The 12,314-nt window shown below is 38.5% G+C and overlaps 2 protein-coding genes and 1 long non-coding RNA gene across 3 annotated transcripts; 2 read left to right on the top strand and 1 right to left on the bottom strand.

Moving 5' to 3' along the window:
- The first annotated feature begins 1,649 nt into the window (after window positions 1–1,649).
- Window positions 1,650–7,538, top strand: LOC104707195 (uncharacterized). Its single transcript, XR_015563841.1, has 3 exons — window positions 1,650–3,582; window positions 3,674–3,835; window positions 7,127–7,538. It is a non-coding gene; the product is annotated as an uncharacterized LOC104707195 (long non-coding RNA).
- Window positions 4,967–7,126, top strand: LOC109125862 (uncharacterized). The gene has a single exon (XM_019228482.2). It carries the CDS (start codon window positions 6,391–6,393, stop codon window positions 6,940–6,942), a length of 552 nt encoding a protein of 183 aa, XP_019084027.1. The 5' UTR covers window positions 4,967–6,390; the 3' UTR covers window positions 6,943–7,126.
- On the bottom strand, window positions 7,525–10,957 carry LOC104707194 (pumilio homolog 11-like). The gene is made up of 5 exons (XM_010423491.3): window positions 9,482–10,957; window positions 8,836–8,998; window positions 8,571–8,734; window positions 8,024–8,273; window positions 7,525–7,948 (listed from the first exon to the last, which is right to left on the bottom strand). Exons 1-5 carry the CDS (start codon window positions 10,612–10,614, stop codon window positions 7,844–7,846), a joined length of 1,815 nt encoding a protein of 604 aa, XP_010421793.2. The 5' UTR covers window positions 10,615–10,957; the 3' UTR covers window positions 7,525–7,843.
- Window positions 10,958–12,314: the final 1,357 nt, after the last annotated feature.

Genomic DNA, 12,314 nt, shown 5'->3' with positions numbered 1-12,314 from the left:
ATGCTAAAGGTGGATCTGGGTAGAGGTAAAAAATTTTTAGAGAATATATCCACCCTTTGTCGCAAAGTGTACTATACGTAAATTTCGCTTTATATTAATGAATCTTATAATTGGACTTGTTTCTATCCATAAACATCATATTATAACATCAAATATTATATTTTATCTTAATTATTTAACAAAAGAAAAAATTTGTTCACATATATACTTTTTTCTAATTTAAAATATGTATAGTGTACAATCTTTCTATATAGTGTTCTTTTATTTTGATTCTCCTAAATCTACAAACTCATAAGATTACTCTAACTTTTAAATATGTGTATTTATCCAAAATATAATTTAAAAAAATAATTAAAATTCTACAATCTACCACTACTATTATAATTGTTTTTATTACAAATAGCTTTCTCAAATTTCTTATTAGCATTTTTCACTATTTTGTTTTATGGTGTGTGTGATGTTCATAATAAATTTTCTTTAATCTGTTTTATTTCAAGTAACCTTATACATTTCTCTTAAATATATATATATATATATATATATTATTTTAATTTTTGAGCACTTGATTACTATTTTCTCCTTTTTTGGATATACATTTGCTTAACAAATTTCATCATTTTTCAATTTTGAGAACGATAAATAACATAGATCACTCAAAATATTATAATTATTTCTAAATAGTAATATGCACCAAATCATTATGGTTTTACTCGGTAACATGAATTTATAATTTAACACTAACAAACATAGTCTCAAGTTTTAAATACATATATATATATGATTAATTATATTATACTAATAATATACACCGACTTAATCGATAACATGAATTTATAATTTAACACAAAAAATCGAAAAACTTCTTGATTTTAAAAACATTTAAATTTTTGTGTTTGAACTCTTATTTTCTTTATCCTAATAATTGTAGCTTTTGAAAGTAATTGTTGTTCCACTAAATATTTGATAACTTTGTTTTTCCCCTATTTCTAGTCTTTTACAAATATTTACACAATTATTATGTTGTGATAGAAATATCTAATTTTATATTTATGTAATCTCTATTCATATTTTACTTTGATATTTTTTTGTTGTATTTTTTTTTCATTTCATTTTTGGTTTATATTTAAGTTTAAATTATTGTAAATTATCGTTTTTAATAATAATAAAAATATAAAAATGAGTAAATTAATTGATGTATTAACTTTAAATCTTATATTCCTTTAATGATGTGGATTAATTTGTTAAAATTGAAAATAAGAAGTGATGAGGTAGATGAAGGAGAAAAGAGAAAAACCAACTTTCTATATACAGATAGATTAAAAAAAAAAAAACTCATCATTTTCTTCTCTTTTTCGTTTGTAAAGAAAAGAATTAGAAATAATTTCACCACTGAAAATTATTTTAAAACTCAAATGTTAAAAAAACAAAAAACTCAGAAACTAAAAACCAAAATCTATAATCTAAAAATCATTTTAAAACCAACAATCATAAAAAATGAACACCGGCCGCAATCATCACCTAAAAATAAAAATAACATGGGGATTATAGGAAAAAAAAAGAAATTGAATGCTATAAACCATGTGTGGCTGTACCGACTAGGCTACTTCATACGTTATTGACAACAAGGAACCTCGTTCTTAAAACGTTTTGTATGAATGAATAGTAAGGCATGATTAGGTGAAATATTGATAAAGTCTTTTTAGGTGTTCTCTCTCCTAGGGCGATAAGGTAACTGCTTTTTCTTTCCATCTCCGTTGTCTCTCTAGACGGCGGAACCCGATTCCGGTTCTTTTTCCAGGCTCTCCCCTTCTCATGGAAATACAAAATCCTCAAAAAAAAATTCCCCAGCAGATCATCGCTAGCCACTCTTTCAAAAAACAAATTGAAGGGTGAGTCTTCATCGCCTGGATCTGCGTCTACAGATTTGGGAAGGTCGAGTCCACCGCGTTCCCCGTTAGCTAGTGCCTCAGATGAATCGCCGCCTTCAACGTCAGCCACTACACAAGTATCTGGTGAAGCCGAGGCTTCAAATCTTTTGGATCTGCCTCCTCAACCTGCAGTCGCGAGTGCTGTCGTCACACCACCCCTGACGCTTATGACCTCCCTAATGACTGATGGTAAGCTACAACCTGTTGTACCTGCTATCAATGCCGCTGCTACGGTTCCACCCCTAATCGAACCAGAATTATCTTCAAACCCGCTAGGTGCTGCGACTGCTGAGAAATCAGCGAACCAAGGAAAAGAGAATACAAAGAAAGATCCCGACTGGCTAAAGCTTTTTAAGGGCTCCTCCAGACCATTGTCAAAGAAAGGAAAAGCATTCACTCTACCATCGAGTGAGGAATGTGTCGAGATCCCCGACACGGTTATTGAGAAGCATAAAAAATCGTGGGAATCGTTTATCATCGGGCAATTCTATGCGGACCCTCCATCACAAGGCACAATTCACTCAATTGTGAATGGAATTTGGAGCCGCCATTTCCGCAATATCTCAGTATAAAAAATGGATGGGAATGCTTTCCTGTTTAGGATTCCTAACGTTCTTACTATAAACAGAGTGATAAATCAAAGACTATGGAATTTTGAAGGGCAAACCATGTTTGTAGCTAAGTGGGAACCGGGGGTTGTTCCTGTAAAACCCGAGCTCTCATCAGTTCCTATCTGGTTGGAGCTTAGAGATGAACCGAGAGGTGATCCAAAATTGCTGCATCCGGACCCAGTTAAGAAGACAAATCTGGAGGTTGCAAAGGTTTTCACAATTATCGACCTAAGGAAGCCACTCCCAGAGGCTGTCAACGTCAAATTCCAATGTGGGGAGATCCGTCGAGTCAGAGTTTCCAGTCCATGGATGCCACCCATCTGTTCACACTGTAAAGAGATGGGTCACACCATAAAGAAATGCACCAAAGTCTCTCTTTTTTGTTCAGGCTGCGACTCCTCCTCCCATTCCACCCAAAACTGTCCCAGGATAAGTAAAAAGAAAAAACAGCCTCAATATAGACTAAAACCAGCGTTTCAAAGTCAACCTTCAGTAGTGATCCCCACAGGTTCACAACTGGCTCCAGCTCAAGCTCTTGGTAAAGTGACTCAGGTGAAGAGCTCTGGTATGTTATCAGTCCCAGCATCGAATCTTTTGGTGGGAGAATCGAGTGGTACAAAAGGTAATGATGTCTTCTCAGGGGTCTCAGCAGCGGAACCAGACTCCTCAGATGCCTATTCTAGTGACTATGTCTCTAGCGATGGTGGAGGATATGTGGACGAGGACTACGGGTTCACGGCAGTGGTGTCTAAAAAACATCGCAGACGTGAGCGAGGCACGGGCCTCAAAATCAACTCAGATTTATGTGTATAGAAACTTTTTGTCGGAATGTCCGAGGCTTTAATAAGCTTTCTCACCGGACCGGTTTTAAAAAATGGCTTCGAAGAAATAAGTCCCTTTTTGGTAGCCTGCTAGAAACTCGTGTACAGCGGTCTAAGAGAGATAAGTTTGTCAGTGACATTATGCCTGGCTGGTTTTGTGATGATAATTATGCGTTTTCTGACCTTGGCAAGATCTGGATTCTCTGGCACCCGTCTGTCAAGGTATCCATTATTTCCAAGTTCTTACAAATGGTTACATGTGAAGTAAAGCTTCCTTCTCTTGATCATCCCTTTGTGGCTTCTTTTGTCTAAGCATCCAACGAACCTTTTGTGAGAAATTCCCTCTGGGAGGAGATCAAAGATTTAGCTCAGAGTCCTGCTGTTATGCGCAAGCCTTGGCTAGTCATGGGAGACTTCAACCAAATTCTTCACCCATTTGAACATTCGGCTTCCGATGGTTTTACTGTTGACAGAGGTATGTCAGACTTCAGAAACTGTCTCTTAAATGCAAATTTATCGGATCTTACCTATAGAGGATGTACTTTTACATGGTGGAATAAGAGAAAATCTGATCCTATTGCTAAGAAACTGGATAGAATCCTGGTGAATGACGAGTGGAGGGGTCACTAACCCCAGTCATTTGGGTGTTTTGGAGAACCCGATTTCTCTGATCATGCATGTGGCTCAGTGTGCTTGTCTCTCAACTCAACTAAGCAGAAAAGACCTTTCAAACTCTACAGCTTCCTGCTAGCGAATCTGGACTTCATTGCCATGGTGTGCAATTTCTGGTTCACCTTTAATGTCATTGGCTCAGATATGTTCAGAGTCTCTAAAAAGCTAAAGTATCTCAAGAAGATGATCCGTGACTTCAGTAGGACCAACTATTCAGACCTTGAAAAGAGAGTACAAGAAGCTCACGTCAAGCTTTTAGCTGCCCAGCAGATCATGTTAGCTACTCCTTCCTCTGTAAATGCGCAGTTGAAGGAAGAGGCTCAAAGACTTTGGTTAATCCTCTCGAAAGGAGAGGAGAGTTTCTTCCGGCAAAGATCTCATATTACTTGGCTGCAAGATGGGGACTGCAACTCAAGATATTTCCACCAAATGGCAAACCAAAGGAAGGCTATTAATCAAATTCATTTCCTAGAAGATGAAAATGGAGTCTGAGTCGAGTCCCCACAGGGCATTCAAGATCTTTGCATTTCATACTTCTTTGACCTTCTGGGAAAGGATGTCTCCCCTCCTTTGTTCATCCAAGAGGACATCACCTCCCTACTTGACTTCACCTGCTCTGATTCCCAATGTCAACTCCTAATAGCTCCTTTCACTACCGAAGAGATCAAAGATGCTTTTTGTTCTCTCCCGAGCAACAAATCTTGTGGCCCTGACGGATATCTGATTGAATCCTACGTAAGTTGTTGGCGTATTGTTGGTGGGGAGGTCACCGCAGCTATTAAGGAATTTTTCTCTTCCGGAAACTCCTTAAACAATGGAATGCCACTACTCTCGTCCTCATCCCAAAGATCTGTAATGCCTCAAAGCCTGCCGAGTTTAGACCTATCTCTTGCCTGAATACTCTTTATAAGGTCATCTCGAAACTTCTCTCTAATAGACTGAAATCTCTACTTCCAGAAGTGATCTCACCATCGTAGTCAACATTCATCCCAGGGGTCTCCTCTCTGAATATGTTTTGCTGGCCACAGAGACTGTACACGGTTACAATAGGAAAAATATTGATCCTAGTGGCATGCTAAAGGTGGATCTCCGTAAAGCTTTTGACTCCCTCAGATGGGACTTCATCATCTCATCCCTTCGAGGTCTTAACGTCCCAGAGTTATTTATCTCTTGGATTACAGAGTGCATCACCACCCCCACATTCTCAGTGTCTGTGAATGGGGCCGCTGGAGGTTTTTTCAAAAGTCAGAGGGGATTAAGGCAAGGAGACCCCCTATCCCCCTACCTTTTTGTGCTTGCGATGGAGGTCTTCTCAAAGCTACTGCTTTCAAGGTTCAACTCGGGTTACATATTTTATCATCCTAAAATATCAGGTCTGAATATCACTCACTTGATGTTTGCGGATGATGTCATGATATTTTTTGATGGGGGAAATTCTTCGCTCCATGGAATAACAGAGACACTGGAGGATTTTTTGGGTTGGTCGGGTCTTACCATGAACCGTGACAAGATAGAGCTATTTCTAGCTGGGGTGAATGATACGGAATCTCTAGCCATTGCAAACTATGGTTTCCCGAGAGCAAGCCTCCCAATTAGATACTTGGGGCTTCCTCTAATGTGCAGAAAGTTAAAAACATCAGAATATGCCCCGCTTCTTGAGAAAATCAGGGGACGTTTCTTGAGCTGGGCTGTAAAGTCTCTCTCTTTTGCTGGCAGATTGCAGTTGATTGCATCAGTGATCTCTGGAACAGTAGTGTTCTGGATCTCCACTTTTAAGCTACCAAAAAGCTGTGTACGGGGGCATCGAAAACCATCATAAAGCAAAAGGGGCATGGTCCAAGGTTTGCCTTCCAAAAGAAGAGGGAGGACTGGGTCTCAGACGTTTTTCTGAATGGAACACTACTCTCAGCCTAAAATTCATCTGGTTGTTATTCTCTAATAGTGGTTCATTATGGGTGGCTTGGCATAAGCATCACCATCTACAACACTCCAGCTTTTGGCTCTTGCGGGAAAATACTAACGATTCTTGGAATTGGAGGAGTTTATTAAGGTTGAGGCCACTTGCTGAGAGGTTCCTCCGGTGCACTGTGGGAAATGGAACCGAAGCAAGCTTCTGGGGGGATCCCTGGACTCCGTTTGGTCCCCTTATCAAGTTTCTGGGAAGTGATGGCCCTAGGTCTCTAAGGATCCCGATTTCAGCCTCTGTGGCTGATGCCACGCTTGGGGCAGTTTGGAAGCTTCCTTCACCAAGATCAAATGAAGCTCTCCAGCTGCAAATGTACCTTACAACAGTGACACTTCCTCTAATTGCAGAAGCTGAAGATTCTTACGACTGGGTTGTAGAAAACACGACTTGTAATGGCTTTTCCTCATCGATCACTTGGCACTCGATCAGACAAAGAGAAGAATCCAAGAGTTGGGCAAACTCGATCTGGTTTAAGGGCTCTAACCCGAAAAATGCTTTTTTCTATGTGGGTTTGCCATCTCGACAGGCTCCCCACGAGATCAAGGTTAGTTTCATGGGGAATGCAGGTTTCTCCTCTATGTGTTATATGCTCCAGAGAAGTTGAAACACAGTACCACTTATTTTTATCATGTCCATTTAGTCGAGCTATATGGGACAGGGTGTTTGTGAGGCTCAAGCTCCCCCCTCGCCTGTTTCAAACCTGGGATGATCTTATTCTCTGGATGTCAACCCCAAATAGAACTTCGCTACCAATTCTGAGGAAGCTTGTGGCACAGGCAACGGTTTATGCGATCTGGAAACAGAGGAACAATATGCTCCACAATTCTCAGGTGATATCCTCGCATGAAATTTTCAAGCAGGATGAACGAGAGATTATCAACTCCATCACTGCCCGAAAGCAGAGAAAAAAGTTCAGAACCCTCATGTCCCTTTGGATTATGTAAAAGGCTTTTGTCTTCTTCTTCTACGTCCGTCAGTTGTCATTCCTTTGCTTTCTTGTTTTTTCTCTTTTTTGCTAAGGAACCAAATCGTTCGATAACTAATTTGTAATCCGATTCATTTTCATTTAATATGATATTTACTGCTCTAGCAAAAAAAAAGAATGAATAGTTGTGTTTTAAATTGAAGGTCAAAAGATAAAGCCCACTGAACAGCCCAGTCTACAGTCGTGGGAATCAGCACGCAGACCTCACGTGCTTGCCTAAGGTAGAACAATGTTGTTGCTCTGTTTCATAGCATTGTTTTGACATAAAAGGAAACGCAGGGAGACAAGATTCAGAGTGCCAGACGGGTATAGTAAGGAGAGAAGAGGTGTTGTTATTTGATGAACAAGTTTTGGATCGTAGTGGCTTCTTATTTTGTTGATATAACGACAGAGAACTTAATTTAGTGATTTTTTTGGGTATATCATAAATTCATAACCATATGAATTAGGCCATAAAGATTCATGCTTTAGTGCTCTAAACCTCACATAAACTGAAATGTATTTTTAATCCGAAATGCTAATTATGTTAAAGAAGAAAACATATTGAAAGTAAAATCAGATTTGATTTTTAACTCAGAAGACCAACAAGTTATACCAGTAAAGAACTTAAGAACATATCATTCGACTGGTCACAGTTTCAACTTTCAAGACTACTACAAAAACAAACAACATCAAGAAATTAAAAACACCAAACAAAAGCCAGAGACAACAAAAGGAGCTCTTCGTCTTGTAAGGTTCAAAGATAGAGACTACAAAAGAGCTCTTCTTTTAGTGAAGATGAAAAAGTCAAGTCAAATCCTACTTTGAACAAAACAACAACAACAACAACTGGTTTCTTGTGTGAGGGGTTACATCTAAAGTCACTTCTTCCAGAGGTTCTTGGAGAATATCCTCTTGCAATATGGACTCATCTTAAGGTTTTCACATCTTCGTAACTTCTCCACCAAGCTCGCTCGAACAAAGCCCTGTTCAACCAAATCAGTTCCGTTACTAAATGTGTTCGAGTCTGATATCAGGTATGATCACAAGGGTTAACTGACCTTGCTTTTGAATAGAGCTGCCTGGATAACGTAATTAGCATAAGGGTCTTGTACAAGATGGGCGAAGTTTGGAACAGAGACGAGTTCATGCACGATCTGAGATCTGCTATCTGGATAATACCTGAGGCATTTCTCCACCACATGGCTACCAAACTTCTGTGTAGCTAATCTCACGTAATTCCCCCTCAACTCGAACATTACATTCACTCCTCCAACGTTCTTCTCTATTATGTATTGCACCACATAGTTCCTGCCATCAAATTTCACACACAATATTAAAGCTCCAAAGTTGAAGATTTGAGCATCATTCAGTATAATAATGCAAGTTCTAGCTAGCAATATGTAGCCCATTTCCGTTTAAGTATTTTAATAACAATTTATGTAACGTAAGATATATATCTATAATACTCAAGTTTATTGAACACTACTAACAATCAAGGCCTATCATTTGTTCTTTAGACGAACCTGTAGTTAACCATAATATGATAACAGTATGGAATTCTTCTAGCAGAACTACATGTACTGATTCATATATAAGTATTGTTACCCGTAAGGGTCTTGAGCAAGGCGAAGAGCGTTTCTGGATATTTCACCAACGAGCTTCTCATGTTGCTCCCCAACCGAGTATGAAATGCAGCGTTGAAGCACACAGCATCCATGGCGATGAGTCGCAATCTCTGTGCAGAACTTGGTAGCAGCCTCTAAAATGAACTGCACAAGAGAATATATTATTATCACTTACATATCGCCAAGACATATATAAGAACATTTCCAACAACATAAGCTCATTAAAGAAGAGTTTATGTCCAAACCTTTTTATCATTAGGCTCAAGGAACCTCAGGCAACTTAATATCACATGGTTTCCATTTATTTCTCTAACCAGAGAGAGAAATCCCGGTTTAAGAGCTGACTTAAGCATACTGATTTGCTCCTTTGTACTCACCGTCTCAATCAGCTTCTGCACCACCCGTGTCCTGCCCCATTTTGAAAACATCAAATAAAAAAAACCTTCATCCATCTTTAATCACAATATAGCAAAACCAGAGATTTCCAAAAACTTGATCCATCAAGTCAAGTCAAAGGTTTAACCACATGAAGTTGAAATGTTCTTTTCAAAGGTCTAAGTTTTGTCTAAATGAGTCAAAACAACTCACCTTTATTCTCTATCAACGCAGCTGACAAATTTCTCAAAGATCTTATTTTTTCTTTCTTTCCTAAAATAGCTTAGTTTTCTTCTTTCTCGAACAAAGAAAGATCTCATCCATACTCCCATAAATATGCAACAAAACTTCATCTCTCTCCTTACTTGTGTTTTTGAGAAAAAAAGAAGCTAAACGTCTAGTTCTTACTTTTCAGGTCCTTATAAAAAACAATATTGTGAAACATTAAATGCACAATGCTATGATATTCCAAAGTGTTCTACTCAACAGTTAAAAGGATAAGGAAGCTTAATTTACCCATAATTGTTGATGGAGATCTTGACAAGAAGTCCAGGTTTTGAAGTCAACCTAATGAGGATTTGAGTTCTTTGTTCTTCATCACAGACTTGAAGAAGCTTCTGAACGAAATAATTACCAAACTGATCCATCCCAAGCTCAGTGACATGATTAATCACTTCCTCGAATATAATCATTACATCAAGAAATCTTCTTTCTTCGATTAGCTTCTGTAAGAATCGACAACCCAATTGATCCTTTGCCATTAAGTACACAGAGCCGTAGATATCAACCATGGAAGCAAGGGTTAGTGGCAGATCCAGTAATTCTTCCTCGAAAGACGTGTTGTTCTTCATACCTTCAAGCTCCCTAGAGCCTCCCATGGCTGAAAATGGTGGAACAGTCCTGTTTCCACTGCACATCAATGGGTCCAACACATCGTTTTCTTGAAAAGCTAGTCGAGACTTTTGTGGAATCAGAGAAACGTCTCGTCGGATTTGTTGATTGAAATGCTCAAACATGTAGTCTCTGTTACGAAGAGACATGTCGTTCTCTGTAAACCCTCTCGGATGGTTAAAGCTAGGGTTAGGGTTATGAGCTTCTTGTAAACCAAGCAATCTGAGTTTGTGATCATCATCAACACCAACATAACGACGACTCATAGAAGATTCGCCATGAAAGCTCTGCACAAAACCTCCACGACGAGCTCTCATCAGATCTTGGTCCAGCCTGTGTAAATCACCATAACCACGCATAGAAGAAGCTTCACCATGATGAAAGCTCTGTACTAAATCCTCAGGACCCAGGTCAAGCTTAGAACACCCATGGAAGCTGCTTCTCGAACCGTGAAAACCGGATTGGTTCAACACCGGAGTTAAAAAACTGCTCCTTTCATCGGAGATACTAAGCTTACCGAGGGTTTGACACAAACCCAGATCAGTATCCGCCGCCATTGAAGCCATAGTGTTCAGGTTTAGAAAAGGATTTGTGATCGGAGAAGGAGCTGTACGGTCGCCGGAAAAGTGAAACCCATTGGAAACAGAAGACGGTAGAGGAAACCCACCAAAACCCAGATCAGAATACGAACCTCGCTGTCTCAAATCACTAGGAAAAAACCCAAAATCCATGAACTTGTTCTTCGTCTCTTCAAACATGAAAAAAAGAAAAAGTTGAAACCTTTATGATTTCTGAGAAAAAGGAAGAACAGAGCAGAAGGGACAAAACGAAAAAGTAACAAGAGAGAGAGAGAGAAGAAGGAGAAGGAGAAGAAGAAGAAAGTGAGTTTTGGGGTTTTACAGGAAAAATTTCTCGGAGATTTTGGGAATTTGGGGATTGTTATAGAGAAAGAGGTCAGGTCAGGTGCAGGGAATGGGGAGAGGGAAGCGTGGCTCTCTTTGTACGTACAGAGACAGACTCTATTTGTCGTCTAATGACTACAGACTACAGAGACGGCTGCTTCCTCCTATTGTACCACTGTTCCTTACCTCCTGCATAAACAAGAAAATACAAAAAAGTTGATGAGAGAGACAAAGACGAAATTTATTATTTTCAAAAATTTATTCCTATTTTCGTATAAGTTTGTTTCTTCTTTTTATTTTTTTTCCTGGTCTGAATCTAGTACCTTTTTTTACAATTTTGCCTCTGGAGTAATGAACAAATGGCACTAGATTCTAACTCTTAGCGAGTGTATTGAAACAATGATTTTGGAGGATTTGATGGGATTTAGAAAATTTGGAATTTTGATAGATTTTAGGGAGTTGATATGATTTATGGTAAAATTCTTTCAAATTCCACCTAAAACCATGAGATTTGTATTTCTGTATTTTTAACTAAACAAATCCTCCAAAATCCTCCAAAATCCCTAAAACTTATTAAAATCCAAATCCACAAACTGTTTTGAATAACAGTGGATTTCGAAGTAGATTTTTAAATCATCAGTTGAATAACAGTGGATTTCATCAGACTTTTTAAAATCCATGATTGAATAGTATAGGATTTGTAACTTTTATACAAATCACTTAAAATGTCAAGTTGAATACACACCCTTATATGATTTTTGGTGTCATTTTATTCGACTCAAAGTTGAGAGATATACTCTATTTTGCAAATTAATTTACTATATATATGAACTATTTATAAATATTTGTTATCATTTGAGGGGATAATTTTCAGATTACAAATTTAACAACAACATGAATAAGTCGTGTCAAAGGTAATCCAAAAAATTAAAATTTATAAAACTAAGGTTATTGGATCAGTATTTATAACTAAAAGATTTCAAGTTTGAGTGAGACAAGTGTTCTCGCCAAATGCCAATCAAGAAACCGTACCATACATAAGTTTAGTAAATTCAAAACTCTTAGGTTAGAACAAGTACATTATATAGTATAAGGCAAAGCCTAAACCTAAACCAAATAGGTTATGGCCAATGAGCCTTACACATGGCTAATGGGTCTTACACAATAGGATAAGTAATGGGCCGGTCATGGAAGTCCATTCCAAGTGTTTTACAACACTCCCCCTTGGACATAACCGTGTCGATGCTAAGGGATCAGTACAATACGCTTGGGGGTGCTGCCTCATTAAAACCTTACAAGGAAAACCCAGTGGGACAAAACCATGGTGAAGGAAAAAGAGTACAGCACGCATTGCTCCCTCTGTTCTAAGCATCACTAAAAGTCCTTAAGCCTCCGCATTCCAATCTGAAGCGTGAGCTTCTTGAATGTTGATGCCGGTAAATATTTGGTGAAGAGATCGGCTGAGTTGTCGCAAGACTGAACTTGTACCACTTGAACTTCTCCGGCCTTCTGTAATTCGTGTGTGAAGAAGAACTTGGGTAATATATGCTTCGTCC

The sequence above is a fragment of the Camelina sativa genome, chromosome 8, assembly GCF_030686135.1.
Source record: "Camelina sativa cultivar CO46 ecotype springtype chromosome 8, ASM3068613v1".
In the NCBI taxonomy this organism is placed as follows: Eukaryota; Viridiplantae; Streptophyta; class Magnoliopsida; order Brassicales; family Brassicaceae; genus Camelina; species Camelina sativa.
Note: the sequence above shows the minus strand (reverse complement) of the source record. Positions and strands in the feature narration are given on the sequence as shown.